Raw genomic sequence first — 16,995 nt, forward strand, 5'->3', positions numbered from 1 at the left:
TAAGGACCGTGAAAAGAAGGCTGTCTATGAACCAGGAGGACCTCTCTAGATACCAAATCTGCCAGTGTCATGATCTTGGACTTCCCAGCCTCTAGAACTGTGAGAAATAAGTACTTGTTATTTTAAACCACCCCAGTCTATAATGTTTTGTAGTGTGAACAAACTAAAACTGCCTGTCCAAATCTAGGGAGCCATTTTGGAACCTACCTGTTCTAGTACTTTCCATCCCTCAATCCCTGCCCTGGCTCATACCCAGTTGATCTGCTCCAAAATCTTTTGAAATTAGAATGAAGATAATTTTGGAATGGATTTTATTGAAAGGATCTGTAAGCAAAAGCCACCTCTCCTTAAGGCGGTCCAAGATGTGGAATTGTTCAGATGCCAATATTTAACACAGATCTGGGTCTACCTTGAGTTCTTTCAATTTCTTTTTTGACAGGGTGTTTGAGCTTGCTTCTATTCTGAATCAAGTAGGAGCAATTTAGGACATGGAAAGGAGGGCTTGCAGCAAGAGGCCATCGTGGATTATATCTGAGAACTTTTACCTTCCATTAGTATTTTACATGGAAGAAGACCAGGAGGAGTGCATCTTTGGTAGGTGGCCCTTGCCCACATCTCCTCCCCAGTTTCCAGCCTTCCCCTACTTTTCCATCCCCATCTTGTCCTGGAGCAGCCCTCCCTGGCCTGCCCAAGAGGTGGAGGTTCACGAATCCCTCCTCCAGTTGCAGGCCACCTTGATGCATAGAGGTGCACAGTCATACCTTTATTCAGCTGCAGAGATGGTTCACAGCCACAGGCCAGACCCGAGTCATTGTAGTTGGACTGCCAGAGGCAAGGCGGTAGCTGTTTGATATGATCTGGAGCTTGGGGAGCTGGAACTCTGACCAGCAGACCCAAGGTAGGTGTCCCTGGCTAAACTGTGGAGCTGCGTGGCATCTTGGTTTCTTCAGGGATTGTGGGATGGCTGGAAATCCAGGTGCTTCCGTGAGTCCCACAGAGAGTGCCCTTGAGCCACAGCCATGCTTTTGGTCCACCGTAATTACAGGAAGGTAGCAGGGAGGTGTGCGGATGGGGCAACTGGGAAGGCCTGGGTTGGATAACCCCTCTTAATGTCTCCTTGGAGGTTCTGGCCTGCCCTGGGATCCCAGTTGCGAACCCTCCCTCACCAGGGCGCTGTCTTCACAGGCCTTGAGATGCTGCAGCTAGTCTGGAGCCAGCCCCTGACCAAGGAGGACCTGGCCACCACCCCCAGCATGCAGCTGTTCGCCAGGGCTGCCTGCCTGCCAGGGTGGGCGGGACTGTCTCTGTGAGGTTTTCCCAGGCTTCCCATACTAAATGGTAGGTTGTCCTGGATTCCCTTAGATTTCACTCTATTAGTAATAAAGGACTGATTTCTCCTGGGCAGGTAGGAGGGGAGGGAAAGTTCTGGCTTTGGTGAGAAACGGCATTAATAGAAATTTGAATTTGTGACCTAGTCATGTTCCTCTTGGACCTTCTAGGCGTATGTCCGAGACATGTCTTCTAAATGTAAGAAAGTGTTCAATAGGTGAAGATATCCCACAAAATAAGTGACCCAGCATGTAAAGCCTCTGACGTGCAGTCCTCTTTCTTTTGGATAGGCTTACCAGGCCCCGGAAGGGACTCCAGCGGGCCTAGCTCTGAGATCTGTGGAGCCAGGATGAGCTAGCTGTGCTGCAGCCCAGCACTGGAGGATGAAACAAAACAGCTCTTGCACAAGCTGCTTCTCTCACACTTGGAGCCTGTTCAGGCTGCTCTGGGTTGAATGAAGACAGGGGCTTCTAGAAAAGAAGGGACCCTCTCTGGCATCTCCCTAGACCTAAAAGGTAGATAAATGAGAGGAGAAATGTGTGTGTGTGTGTTGGGGGGAGGTGGAGGGTCTAGATGGGGACAGAAACTGGATCTACTCCAACTGCCTGATGAGATGGGCATCCAGGCAGCCCAGTAAACCTTAGGTCTTTGGGCATTGTTCCTGATTGCTAGAAGTTTGGGGGTGGTGACAGGGTGTTCTAGGAGCAAAAGATCCTGAAGTCCTGTGAACTATGAATAAATTGAGAGGAAGGCTTTCTAAATCCCCTTTCCAGAACCTTACTCAATGCCAAATCCACATTTGAATCTCTCTAGCCAAGAGTTTGGCAAGCTAAACATGTCCTCACTTGAACTCTTCCTGTTTAAGCTTCTCCTCTAGCAGCCTGTATCTCAACCGTGAGGGATTGCAGGTGAGAGAAGCCGGTACCCTGGACTACGGAGAAGTGGTGGAAGTGCTAGGAAGTGGTTGAATTTGGAATATAGTTTATTTTATCTATGTATTTTTTTATTGGAGTTCGATTTGCCGACCTATAGTATAACACCCAATGCTCATCCCGTCAAGTGCCCCCCTCAGTGCCCGTCAAAACCCAGCAAGATTTGTTAATTTCATAGATTTCATTAATTTCACTCACAGAGGGGTTTTTCTGTGGTATTGAATGGGCGTGGGTGTGATTGTCATACTGGCTGGTGGATGGATGCTGTGGGAATGGAAATCCCTTATTTATTTTCTAAGTAGTTCAGTTTTAAAGGGAAGGTGAGATGTTGGGAAAAATAAAGTTCTCAATGATTGCTGGTAACGGGGAAGCCTACTCATGTTTATGAGGAGAAAGAGTGAGAGTCAGATGTGGCAGATATGGGGGAAAATAGGGGATGGGGATTACCCCACCCAACTGTGGAACATCGGCAGCTTGGGGACTGAGAGAAGACAGACTCTTCCCTTCAGGAAGTGGCAAGGGCCTCTCCACCACCAGGTCCAGAGGTGATATCCCTGGTAACAGAGAGTGGTACTGGGTCATTCAGTGCCCAGAGGGCTCAGGCAAGGAGCTTCAAAGATACTCAAGCATTTATGAGCGGGGATGTGTGTGGTGTGATGTCCTCATGGCTTACATGAGGTCGAGCGGCACCCTGAGCTGTAGCATGGGGATAATTTGAGTACCCTGTTACTTGGGATCATGGTGACAGGCAGGGATTGGCACTCCAGAAAGGGAGTCATGCTAATGTAGGCAAAGGAAAAGAAAAAAGAAGCAAGTAATGGGAGGGATGAGCATCACTAAACATGAGAAAAAAGCCATATAATTGGAAAAGTAGGTGTAGGTATTGTGGCAGTGTGTCGAGAATGCCACTAGAGCACATTGGACTTAAAATAGTCACCAAAATTATGATAGACATATAGTGAATCATGTGAATGGGCAAAGAGAAGTCATACCAATGTACCTTTGGATTTTCTATATTTATTTGAACAAAAACACTTTGCCATTTACCAGTTTTGTTGTGCTCTAATTTCCAGGGTGGTGCCTAAATCTATAGTTTATACACAATATGTCTGATAAATTTCTGCTCTGAAATGTATGTAGTAAAAGCTTCAATAGTTTGCAATTACATAGGTTCAGGTGAAGTCTTGCCATAATTAAAATTTAATTAAACCCAATTTGTCCTTCCACCACATTTTTGAAGCAGTTAAATCCAGGCTAATAAAAGTTGCCACTTCAGGGTATGGGAACCTATTTTTATCAATGGTTAAAGTAGAATTGTTGTCCTAAGTATATTCTGTGTTTAAATAGTAGGGGTGAGAGGCTGGGCCATAAACTGGTTCAAAAGTGTTTGGAAGTGATTTACATTTCTAAGTTGGTCAAGAAGGCATGTTCCATACACAATTTTATTTTCATCATCTCTAGGCACATACCTGTTTGGTCTCAGTAGACCTATGGTGGGAAGTCCTTGCACCGTATCCTGCCCAGGATAACCTTCCCTCACTACTTCCTCCTGTCTCAGGTGCCTCTCCTACGGTTTTGTTACTTTGTATTCCAGAGTCCTGACATCCAGTCTCCTTTAAAATAATCCCACTGGAATTAATCATGGATACTTCAGCACAAAATTACTATGAAAACAGAAGGAATGGGCTATCCTAGGAAAGAAGGGAAAGATCCCTTTTGGAGAAGTCCTCCCCTGGTAAGAGAGCTGGTGAGGTGCTAAACATGGCAATTCTGAGTAGCCAGGGGCTGCAGGTTTGGGCACCTGCCTATTCCCCAGTGATTTCCAATTACTTGTTTAGCACACCCTTTTATTATAGTTAATACAAAGCTCACATGCGCTGCTCTCTGAATTTTGATCTGTATTGAATTTGTATGATACACACTCAAAAACATTTGCAAATTTCCCCCTACTCAAATTACAATGATTTCTTCATTAACACTGCAGGACGATCACTTTTATAGTTCAGCCCCAAATCTGTACACAGCCAGTTTGGTTGCCTGGGACCAGTCAGTTCAGAACCAACCAGTTAGTTCCAGATAAAAACAGTCACACTGTTTATAGACATCTTTTTAATGTTTTACTTTAAAACAAATGAGCCCAGTAAAAGAGAGCAAAGGAAATTACATTTCAATGATAGCTTGAGATGGGTAATGATATTCCTGATTTATTTGTTTTCAGGAACAGACAACTGTATTGTCATACTTGACCTTTAGAACTGCTCACTTAAAATGCACATAGTTATATTACGTTTCTCTTACAAAAACACAACCATGTCATTTAAGGCAAAAAATATCAGCTTCTGGGGAGATAAGTTAATGTTTCTGACATATTCTCAGTCTGGTTGAATGAAGTGATCCATTAATTTAGTTGCTCAGGTTTTCATCTTTTCTTGTAGTTTTGATTTGCTAATGGGCATGAGAATTAGTCACTGTGCCTGGTTTCCTCCTCTCTGTTAGACTGGTTGCACCTGCAAATTAGGAACTTTCAGAGTCACTGAGTCAATGGGAGGTGAGAAAGGCACCTATGAACAGGAGATAAAGACTTAAAAACTCAATAAAGTGTCTCTCACTTAAAACAACTTGCAACCTACAGATATTAATTTAATTGAACAAAATGTGAACATTTAGACCAGACACAGCAATATTTTTAGTCAACCTCATATAAGGGATGTTTGCTAGTAAGTGTTAGCTCGATCAACCCTACATATTGAAGAAGGCAGACAAACTTTGAACCGAGAAAGCATGTGGTTGCTCAGTGCTCAGCTAAATTGTGCTTCAAGACACCATTTGGCATTGACCAATGGGACTTTGCAAAGTGTTAATGGGAGACCCCTCTCAACTCCGTAGAGAGTCACACAATAGACAAAACCCTACAGCTTTCATACAATACAACTATCTTTTAACATCCAAGAGTTTTTGTGCTAGAGTGAGATAGACACAAAAATGGTCATGGCTTCAATATATAAAAGGTTTTCACATCATAGTTTATCACATTTTGCTCTGATTAAGACCTCAGTGATGCATTTAGGGTTTGTTTCTGAGTCTTCAGTCTTCAGCGATGCTGGATGAACGGTACTATGTCTGAGGCCTAAGAAGGGGTCCCCAATACATTCAGAATTCCTGCTGCCAGTGGGGTCGACCCAGGACAGGGTATGTCCAGGAATCAGTGCTACCTGAAAGTTGCTGCCTCCCTCCTCTTCCTCAACTGATAATTGGAGAGAGCCTGCCAAGTGCATGGCAGGTGTCTGGCTTTAGGTCAGTGGAATGATACTTTGCGCGTGCGCATCTGTGTGTGTGTGTTTGTACAACCTCCTTGGGAGGGTATATCACAAGTTCAGGTTGCGTGGAGACCTAGTAGGTGAAAAATTGCATTTCATAATTTACTAAAATTCTGTGCTTCAAAAATGAAAAGATTTGCTTCAAAAACTTGATAAAATCATTTTTAGATAGAGTGTAAAATTTAGACCCTAACATCTGTGTGTCTCCAGCAGCCAAGAAGATGCTGAATGGTACACCCCAGGGGAGTGGCCTGGAATCCAGGTGGGTTGAGAAGAGGAGGCTTTTAAAACTTCAGTGTTTATCAAAAGGGACAAGGGTTTTAAAAGGCAGAGAAGCCTATCTGAGGAAGGATGGAGAAGTGGTTGACTTGGGGATGGATACTGGGAAAAGTCTGGCAGAGATCAGGAACAAAATAGTGGCAGGGAACTGAGAAGTCATTGGAGAAGAAAGGTAGGAGGGGAGTCAGAGATGGAGCAAGCCGGCTGGGGGAGACAGTTTGGAAGGGTGGGTGGATTTCAGGGCCTCCTCCTGGCTTGGGACAACCAACCAGTTGCTATCCTTGCTTTGTCTTCCTGGCTGCTGAGGTGTTTTTTAAATTTTTTTTAATTTTTAATTCTTCCCTGCCAAGGAGAAAACTCTTCCTTTTGTAAGTCCGTCTGCGGCTGGAGTTTAATTGAACCGAAGTGCTCTCTGGCTTCCCCTTGCCTCTTGAATGCTATCACCATGGCTGAAGTTCTGAGACAGCAAGCAAGGGTGCTAACAAGCAGTCAGCAGGACGGGCTTTCTGGTAAACCCATCTTTCATTTTGCTTCCCTTGGGTCCTTGCTTTTGTGTTACATGATGAAGCGTTTTGATTTGCAGACCCTGCCGGGGTACCTGGCTTCTAACTGTAAATGTGTATACTGGGAAATGGGACCAATAATTATAGGTTTGGGGCAACATTCTGCAGGGGTGGAGGTGGGGGTTGGAGAATAGAAAACATCCGCTACAATATAAAAAGTAAAGGAAGTTTAGTTACAGCCTTCCATATGCAAAATGTACGACGTAATAGCAAAACACATTCAGGGCATAGTAAAAAATAAATAACTTGCAAAATTCTCTGTTTCTATATAAGAAGGGATGTTTAGGTAGTTGAATTCCCTAGCAGTATTCATTTTCTAAAAAGACAGAGTTCTTCTCTTTCGGCTTGTTATTTCTCACTCTCATTGCCCTCTGAGGGCGAAGCTCTTTTCACTAACTTCATCTACATCCTGGTGTTGTGTCTGGATTATTCTCAAGCCTTTCTCATCTCACTCTCACTCAAATGTCTAATTCCCCAGGGATCCTGCCTGTGTTACCGGTTTAGTGGGAATAGTTTCTCTCGCTGGCCCCTTCCTTGCCTGGCCGGAGGTGGCACTGCAGAGGGATCAGCACCACAGCGCTGGCCCTTCTACTCTTCAGTATCGTATCCGCTTGTGTAGAAGTAGAGCACGCATGAAGTTGATTCAGCCGTCAGGGACTATGTTCCCGGGAACTCACATGTGTCAAATGGTCTATTTGCCCCACTGGCCCTGAATTTCATGATTTGCACGCTTTCTAATTGAAGAACATTCTCGTCATAAAGAACAACATGAAAATGATGTGCAAAGTTGCTTGCCACAGCGCTGGATCACCAAAAGCACACAGATTGACATTCAAATCACATTAATAATAAAATGACTGAATAGGAATGGGTTGGCAAATAGATCTTGAAAAAAGCAGCCATTTCTATTATTCCCAAGTTCTGCTTTACTTGAAACCTTGTTAGCAGCGGTTGATGGTAGCCATCGTGTTTACATATACATTATGGCCTAATTTTGAAAATGTATTTTGTGTTTAATCATAAGCAGAAATGCCTGAAATTTGAAGTTGTTTACTCCCATAATTTCAAAACACAGAGTCAAATCTTCTAAATGACCTAATCTTGACATTTTCACATACCCCGTAGCATTAGCAGTATTTGGTTTCTCAGGATTTTTAACTCAAGGTACTTTACTAAGTGAGTGGGTTAATGTTGATGTACCTTGGAATTTCTGCCATCCCTAAACATGCATTTTCATGCAATTAAAAGATAACGGGCTTATAAACTGCCTTTCATGTTCTTCCTGATTCTCGTGATTTCATCTTTTTTAGAAGGGCTTTCAAAATAGTTCATGCAATGATATGTATGGCTAAAGGAACTGCTATGCTAGAAGGAGAATGAAGAACTTATTTCAGTTTGACATGAGGCAAGCTGAGGGCTTCTGTACTTTCTCCTGCCTTACAAATGCTCTGAGATGATCGTGATCTTCCAGTCCTTAGAGAGTCTGATGCAAAAGCAGTTTCCCTGGGAGGCTGTGGCACGGCATCAAATGTGTCTGTCTCAGTCTCTTCAGGACCCACCTCTTCATCAGTTATAAACAATTTGGATTCCCTCCATTTGGGGTAAAAATCTTGGCTGCCTCTGGAGCCACTTGACTCACTCCCAGAAAGCTGTATATTCAGTTCCTCCGTCGACCTGATCAGGTTTTGTACCGACAGAGATTTGCCCAAGTCCTTGGGTGCCACGGGGCGGACAGATAAGAGAGTTTCTCCTCCCATGTCAAAGCTTTTCCTTAGAGAACGGTCCTTGGTCAGGTTGGACTGTGCAACCTGAGCATTTTCCTTGGAGGCAACAAGGCAGGTGGTGACATCAGAAATGCTTTCCTGTAAGCCTGCAGGGTTTGGGTGCAGGGTCTCTGGCCTGGGCAGATGCTTGATGGCTGGGAGAGGAGGTGGGATCTGTAAAGTTGTTGGGGCTGCTGGCTTAGGTGCCACATTTATTTGGTTTGCAATGCTGCTGGTGGCTGCCACCGCGGAGCCATCACTTTGACTCATTGGCACCTGTGTTGCTTGACTGTGCATAGTAGGGCTAAGCGCATAGAAAGTCTGAGCGCTGAACTCATTTGGCGTCAGAATGAACTGCAGGCCTCGAGAGATGTTGGCACTAGCTGATCTGGATAAGCAGCCACTGTTTTGTGCGGAACTGGACAGGTCTTTGCTATCCACAGGGCTTTGATAGTCAGATGTCTGTTCACATTCAAAGGGTGGGATCTGGAATGAGGCCAAGGTGAGGGCTGAGGCAGAGCCTTTCCGGAGGACCTGTTGATAGATATCGAGTAGGCAGTCCAGCTTGGACTCAATGGACTGTACCTGAAAGTGAGGAAAAGGGTCACATGTGAGTATAACCTAAGAATGGACTTCATTTCTAGAATTAAAAAAACGCAGTCTTGGTGTGCCTATACAGCTAAATATTCAGTATAAAGAATAATATAGTCGTGACCTTTCGTACCACCTCAGAATGTACCTCTAGCTGTGGTGGGGCAAAGGGATGATTTAGGAGGAGATGGTATGCTTTGGCCTCTACATAATCTCCACCAATACCCCTCCCCCTTAAGTCTTTAAAATAAACAGTTGATGGTCTCAGAAAACAAAGGAGCACTGTAAGAAAGCAACTTCTAAGACTCCCAGCTCAATCAAGTTGCCTTTACTAAGCCTCCTCCAAGAAATCATTCTGGGCTTCTACTGCAGTCTAGTCAATAACTCCTTCTCTAATGAAATCAAGACCTTAAATATCAATGTAGGTGGTTCTGAATTTAAAAATAAAGGTATGGAGGCATCTGGGTGTGCCAGGGGTTGAGCATCTGCCTTTGGCTCAGGTCATAATCCTGGGGTCCAGGATTGAGTCCCACATTGGACTCCTTGCAGGGAGCCTGCTTCTCCTTCTGTTTATGACTGCCTCTCTGTGTCTCTCATGAATAAATAAATAAAATATTAAAAAAAATAAAAGTATGGGAGTGCCTGGGTGGCTCAGTTGGTTAAATGTCTGCCTTTGACTCTGGTCATGATCTCAGGGTCCTGGGATCAAGCCCTGTGTCCTTGGGCTCCCTGCTCAGTGGGGAGTCTTCTCCCTCTTGCTCTGCTGCTCCCCCTGCTTGTGCTTACACACACATACTCTCTCTCTGTGTCAAGTAAGTAAGTAAGTAAGTAAATAAATAAATAAAATCTTTAAGAAAAGTATGAAATGCTTCAAAATTAATACTCAAGATAGTTTTGATTAGGTTGGGGGAACGATTTGATTTCCGTATAATTGTCTTTTTTTAAATTAAGTTTTTAATTTTAATTCCAGTGTAGTTAACATACAGAGTTATGTTAGTTTCAGGTGTACAATATAGTGATTCTGCAATTCCATATGGTACTCAGTGCTCATATAAGTGTGCTGTTTAATCCCCATCACCTATTTCACCCATCCCCCCACCTCCTCTCTGGTAACCGTCAGTGTGTTCTCTATAGTTCAAAAAACCTCTGTCTCTTCGTTTGGACAATTATTTTGTATGAGAAGCTACAGCTTTAGAGTTAACAGCTTTCAATGTACCATGACAGTTATAATGAGGTCTTAGTTTTTAAAAAAAGAGTGAAAAAAAGAGACAGTGACAATCACCAAAACACAAATGAAAAATAGATTTTTGTTATTTTACTGTGGAAAATCTGTAGTTGCTTCCAGTTCTTGCATTGATTGATGAGATGAAATTATTCCTTGTATGGAAATCCAAGTGTTTTAGAGAACACTGCCTCTGCACAAGAAATGTAATTTCATTCATTCTTTCTTGATTTTACTCCTTTAAAACATATTAATCACTAAACTACATCCAAGGGGCCACACTTTTTATTTAAAAAATTCTGATGGAAAAGTTAGCCACTACAGTTGAATCATACCTGCTTTTCTTTTTTTTTTTCATACCTGCTTTTCCACTTTGACCACCCGGCCAAGCATACTGAGGTCATCGGGGGTCTCATGTTCTGCTGTTATTTTTTCTCGGCTCTTCTTATCTGATGTGATTTGCCCTTTTCCAAGAATTTGGTCAACACTATCAGAGAAAGAGGAGATAGATTATAAATGCTGAAGATGGAGATTGCCCCAGGCCAGAATTAAGTGTTTTGAAAAGAAAAATTAAAGACAATTATCTTTAATTTATGTAAGATGAGATAAACTTATTCCAGTTGATGTGCTTATTTTCTTAACATGAGAATTACACATGAGATTAATTTTCCATTATTCTGGTCTGTGCTGAAGTCGCTCATGGGCAATCTTCTGCAGGCAAAATTGTCCTAAACTACAAAGTAATTTATCTGTTTCCATCTTTGACCAGGCATTTTCTGAATTTAACTGCTGAAAATATGATAAAATCACAATTATGATTATTTCATGTTAATAGAACAGATTATTCAGTGAACATTTATTGTACATCTGATAGGTGGGAGAAAGTGATTGCCTCTGTCTTCTGGAATTTTAGGTGGAGAATATACACTGTATGAGCTGGAAACTTGGATTAGTTCTATAGGGACACTTGGGTGGCTCAGTGGTTGTCTGCCTTCGGCTCAGGTCCTGATCCCAGGGTCCTTGGATTGACTACGCATCAGGCACCCCACAGGGAGCCCATTTCTTCCTCTGCCTGTCTCTGCCTCTCTCTGTGTCTCTCATGAATAAATAAAATCTTAAAAAAAAAAAAAGATTAGTTCTACAACTTCTGTAGCAGTTCAACTTTATAAAAATCCATACTTTGTAATAGTTCTATTAAAGGAGTTGGAAGACCATGGCCACATAGGCAGAGATTGTAACATAACTCAGGATGAGTTAAAACAATTCCAAGGAGACTTGATCAACTGAAATGGGAATTACTTTCTTTTGTGTGTGTGTGTTGGTACTGAATTATTGGGAGTACCGACTCAACGTTCTGGTTTACTTAGTCTGCACAGAAATAAGGCAGTGCCTACCTTTCGTCATATCTAATCTGTTTTAGCAAGCTCCACAAGGACTAAGTCATTATTTTATTAATCTCTGAATGTCCATAGTGCCTGGCACACATTAAGGGCTCAACAATTATCTGTTGGATGAATGAACAAATGCAGGAAGGAAGGAACGAATTGTGATTTCTATAATTGATCGACAAGTGGTTCTCTAAGGGCCCAGTATATGCTTCCCCCTGGGCTGAGTGTGCTGTGGGCATATAAACAAATGTTTAAGACTCTTTCCTTGTGTTTTAAGAACTCTTCAAACACAAACAGCAGTAATTTGTGTCTGAGAGTAAAGCAAGACTCTTAAAAAATTGAGATGACTGAACATTCTGGCTTCAAGATAACACAATGAAATGTGGTTGGAGTAATGTATTGAACTCATTTCTTTTAATGACTCAGTAAGATGCTCACTGGAGAGACAGTGTGTATCTGGCACTGTACAGGACACCAAGGAAGTGAAAGGCCCCAGTTTTAGTCACGAGTAAGGGAATAAACTTGCACCCAGGGAAACAATACAAGAGCCAACCATTCATTTTTGAGTCCAATTCTCTGGCACAGTAATACCAAGATTATGAGTGTCTCAGTGCTCTGTAGTAGCTCTAGATGCTGTAGGAGGTCAGAGAAGGAAAAGGTCTGTTTTTGTGGGCTAGACAGTTGGGTAAAGTTTCAGGAAGGACAAAGATGGCTCCTTGAAGGACAGTTGGGCTTTAGAGAATAAAAAAACAGCAATAGCACTAATCACTCGAATGACATCAGCGACAACCCTTAACAGTTACTAAGCACCCAGTTAACATGTTGTAACTCATTCAATCCTCATGTGAACCCTACGAAGCAAGCACTAACATTATCCTTATTTTTACAGATGAGGAAATTGAGATACTGCATACTGTAGTTGGAGGCTTTTAATGTCTGATTTATATCCTTAAGTAAAAATCTATAAGGAGCACTTGGGTGGCTCAGTCGGTTAAGCATCTGCCTTTGGCTCAGGTCATGATCCTAGAGTCCTGAGATTAACTCCCTTGTAGGGCACCCTGCTCAGTGGCAAGTCTCCCTCTCCCTTTCCGTCTCTCTCTGTGATCTCTCTTGCTCCTGGTCTATCTCAAGTAAATAGTCTTTAAGGGGGAAGAAAATCTATATTAAAAGCAAAAGTTACCCATGAAAAATGAATTAGAAATATGAGATTCAAGAGTTTTCTGTACAACAGAAAAGTTACTCTCAGATAGTTTTTATGCCTATTCCTTCACAATAAATCACATTTCTATTGCTTACCGTGTTTGGAGACTTTTAATTCTACACAACATGTCTAGATGACCAGCAGAATATTGTTCAATGACATCTTTTACATCATATGGGCGTAATGTTTCCTTAAACTTCCGTTTTGCAACATGAAATTTCATAATCCTGTAAGAGCAACATATTCCATATTAATCTCCATAACTTTGCTAAAAGAAGTTACCCAAATAGCTTGCTAGTAAATATGAGAAGCTCTGGGGGGAAAAAAAAGTCATGCATCAAATTATTTTAGGCTCCTCTAGAAATGCGACATAAAAGCCCAAGATTATATTGGGCAATTTAAGAATATCTCATGGGAGGCACACATTGAGAGTAGAAAAACACACAAAAAGAGACTTAATATTAAGTGTTATACCTTTCCAGTGTTCACTGAAACCCTGAATCAAAATCAAAGTCAAATGCAATTCTGGGGATGCCCAGGTGGCTCAGCGGTTGAGCATCTGGCTTTGGCCCAGGGCGTGATCCTGGGGTTGGGGACCGAGTCCTGCATCGGGGTTCCTGCAGGGAGCCTGCTTTTCCCCCTGCCTGTGTCTCTGCCTCTCTCTCTGTGTGTCTCTCATGAATAAATGAATAAAATCTTAAAAAAACAAAACCCCCCAAAACCCCAAACATTGTTAAAATGGTCTTTTATGTAACTATGCAATTTATGCAGATGCAGGTGTGTCTGTAAAACTCTCTTATTCTCTCCAGAGAAACGTGTATTTCTGTAGGAATTTATGAAAATACTGTTTCATAAATTACTTCCGCCGAATACTGTGTGATTAGGTAGCCAGGTTTCTTCTATTTCAAAAGTAACACTCATCCACTAAGGTTGGGTATTTAAGACTTCAGAACCAGAGATCTTTTTTGTTACAGTGTTTCTCCTGACATGGACCTCATGTTTTAAAACAATAGTTCATCAATAAATCCCATGGTGCCATAAATGGCTAAGTTGCCTACAATAAACAGTTACTACAATAACTTGATATTATTCCCAAAGAAAGCAAAGAAGCATAACATTTTAATGAGCCTGTGCAGCCTTACTGCAGGTAAATGTTAAGCCTGCCAGTGTTTTTTCAACTATGAAATGGCTCATAGTCTCCCGTTATCACACTCACGGATCCCAGGCTGAGAATCAGTCCATTGGGCTCTGCAAACCACACTTTGTTGTCCTTTGGTGGAAAGTGGGAAGATTAAGAATAAATAGAGGATTTAAACAGAAAATACTCATTACCTATCCTGAGGGCTGATTGCAAGGAATTGTTTTATTGGTTAAAAAGCCCCAAACTCTACCTTGTAATTGTATTATTAACTTCAAATTAATTGTATCCTATTTTTCTGGAATCATTTATCCATAACAGTCTTACTCCCTCTTTCTACCATATTTTCGCCACCAATCTCTTCTTTGTTCAGGATAAAACTTTTTTTGGTCTCTTTTTTTGTTTGCAAAAACATTTAAGCATTATTCAGAGGAAAATAAAGGAAATATGTTTTATTTATTTATTTTATTTTATTTATTTATTTATTTATTTATTTATTTTTATTTATGATAGTCACAGACAGAGAGAGAGAGGCAGAGACACAGGCAGAGGGAGAAGCAGGCTCCATGCACCGGGAGCCCGATGTGGGATTCGATCCTGGGTCTCCAGGATCGCGCCCTGGGCCAAAGGCAGGCGCCAAACCGCTGCACCACCCAGGGATCCCAGGAAATATGTTTTAATTTAACCTCTCAATACTTTGCTTTAGCTTCAAATTTGTTTATCAAGTTTGTTTGGAGCTCAAGTCTCCTATATTAAAAAATTGAGAAAGCTAGTGAAATATGTATCCTGTGAAATTTTTGGCCGAGTAATTATTATTATTATTATTATTTTAAAAAGATTTTATGTATTCATTCATGAAAGACACAGAGAAGCAGAGACATAGGCAGAGGGAGAAGCAGGCTCCCTGCCAGGAGCCTGATGCGAGAGTCGGTCCCAGGACCCCAGGATCACGACCTGAGCTGAAGGCAGATGTTCAACCACTGAGCCACGCAGGCGTCCCAGTCATTATTATTTTTTAAAGATTTTATTTATTCATAGAGACAGAGAGAGAGGCAGAGACACAGGCAGAGGGAGAAGCAGGCTCCATGCAGGGAGCCCCACGTGGGACTCCATCCCGGGTCTCTAGGATCACACCCCAGGCTGCAGGCGGTGCTAAACCGCTGCACCACAAGGGGCTGCCCCAATCATTATTTTTTAAATATCTGTTTCCCCCAACAAATAGATTTTCTTTTTAAAAAAAGATCAAGAGTCATGTGCTCTACTGACTGAGCCATAAAATGTCAGTTACATGAAAGCAGGGCTGGACCTCTTTACTCAACAGGCAAGGGCTTCCTAAGTGTTAGCTATTGTTACTACCACTACCTCTACCATGACTGTTACTACTACCATTCTTCAACACTGTGTACTCAGGGCTTAGCACAGTTCCTTATACACAGTGGAAAGAAACATTTGTTGAATGAGAGAAGGAAGGAAAGAAAGAGAAAAAGAAAAGATCCACTCATCTGTGTAATATTAAGAATAAAACCAGAAAACCAGAAGAAAAGCTAATCTAACAGTCCAGACCCTTCTTTACTTAAGAGTAGCTAGAGCCTGGGTGGGTGAAGGGAAAAGGAAAAAAATCATCTTTATATATCCCTGGGTGGTTTTTAATTGTTGTTGTTTGTGTTTTCATTAATATTATCATTTGTTTTTTAAAATATTTTATTTACTTATTCATGACACACACACACACACACACACACACAGAGACAGAGACAGACAGACACAGGCAGAGGGAGAAGCAGGCTCCGTGCAAGGAGCCCGATGCAGGACTCGATTCCAGATCTCGGGATCATGCCCTGAGCCAAAGGCAGACGCTCAACTGCTGAGCCACTCAGGTGTCCAAATATTACCATTTGTTATGTGAAGTACATTAGATGTCTTATCTTCAACAGCACTTGAGATATTCTTATTTCCCTTTTATATTTAGGGAAACCAAGATTCAAAGAACCTATGTGACTTGCCCCCACACAAGCAACAAGTATGAAGCAAAGTCAGTATCTCACCCAGTTCTGTCTGTTCTTCCCCTTATATCACCTTCTGATTTCCCATGGCATCAATTCTGCATATGTTGAAAAGATTGGCTGGGATCTTTGGCAATTTTTTTCTTGGCTACAGTGATAGAAAACACCCTACATGCAAAGGGACAAGCTTTGGCATGAGTTAGTGTGTTCCCATTGGCTGGAGCTCAGGCATTTGTGGTCTGTGGCAAGGTTGCCCAGGGGTGGACCCACATACCTCCAAACTGAATGACCTGTTTTGTCCTAATAGGAGCCTGTCCTTGTTTCTTGTAGGGAGTTGTGTGAATTCTCTATGGTAATTTGTCTCAAAGTTGCATGTTGCTTTTCTCTTTTCCTTTCACAAATACTTTAACAGAAGAACAATTTGAAAGCATTCAGTAGATAGTATTATACTCTAGTACTTAGTCATATTTTAAGCAGACCATAGATAGTTTCATTTTATTTACATAATTTCCCATTACGAGCTAGCCAAATTAAAGGAAAATCCATTTTTTAATGATTTTGCTCAATATTTATAATTTTGATTTGTACTGTTTGCCAATTTCTTTTAAGATTTTTAAAAAAGATTTTATTTATTTATTCATGAGAGACACAGAGAGAGAGAGAGAGAGAGAGAGAGAGAGGCAGAGACACAGGCAGAGGGAGAAGCAGGCTCCATGCAGGGAGCCCGACGTGGGATTTGATCCCGGGACTCCAGGATCATGCCCTGGGCTGAAGGCAGGCGCTAAACTGCTGAGCCACCTAGGGATCCCATAGATAGTGTTTATACGATACATTTAGAATAGATGTGTATAACTCAAGAATATAGAGTAATATGTAGTAAAATGATTAGGAAATAGTGAATGTTGAATATGTATTGCCTTTGTTTTTAATATAACTTATTTTATTATGAGTTTATACAATTTAACTTTTAATAATGGATGTATTTAACAAGCAGCAAAATTCCCAAAACTGTAACATTCAGCTCCCGAGAGTCAGTATAAACTATCTCCAGCCCATCCCAGCTTATACTCCTCCTTTTCAAATAATTGAAATGGTATTATTATTTCAATTTTTAATTTCTACACATGAAAGTAAGAAAATCTGTAAGTAAAGCACTAGAAGGAAAGCAATACTCACAAGTAGTGATACAATGTGTAAGAATCAATGACCCCCAAAGAATGATATGATGTTTAGGAATCAATGGTAAGCCGATTAAGAACTTTAATAGGG

At 41.7% G+C, this 16,995-nt stretch overlaps 2 protein-coding genes across 5 annotated transcripts in view; one reads left to right on the forward strand and one right to left on the reverse strand.

The window, feature by feature from the left end:
* Window positions 1-488: 488 nt before the first annotated feature.
* On the forward strand, window positions 489-2,297 carry KHDC1L (KH domain containing 1 like). The gene is given in 4 exon segments (XM_041747555.1): window positions 489-598; window positions 729-839; window positions 1,124-1,288; window positions 2,195-2,297. Coding segments are annotated over 4 exon segments (489 nt in total).
* Window positions 2,298-3,292: 995 nt separating this feature from the next.
* Window positions 3,293-16,995, reverse strand: part of KCNQ5 (potassium voltage-gated channel subfamily Q member 5) — a 519,245-nt gene continuing 505,542 nt past the window's right edge. For all 4 annotated transcript variants that reach the window (XM_041761784.1, XM_041761768.1, XM_041761774.1 and 1 more), the window contains 3 exons: window positions 12,681-12,812; window positions 10,357-10,483; window positions 3,293-8,768 (listed from right to left, as the gene is read on the reverse strand). In XM_041761784.1, coding sequence (XP_041617718.1) covers window positions 7,806-8,768; window positions 10,357-10,483; window positions 12,681-12,812 — 1,222 coding nt within the window. In that variant the 3' untranslated portion in view covers window positions 3,293-7,805. The remainder of the gene's footprint in view (window positions 8,769-10,356; window positions 10,484-12,680; window positions 12,813-16,995) is intronic.

The sequence above is a fragment of the Vulpes lagopus genome, chromosome 1 (assembly GCF_018345385.1).
Source record: "Vulpes lagopus strain Blue_001 chromosome 1, ASM1834538v1, whole genome shotgun sequence".
NCBI classification, from domain to species: domain Eukaryota; kingdom Metazoa; phylum Chordata; class Mammalia; order Carnivora; family Canidae; genus Vulpes; species Vulpes lagopus.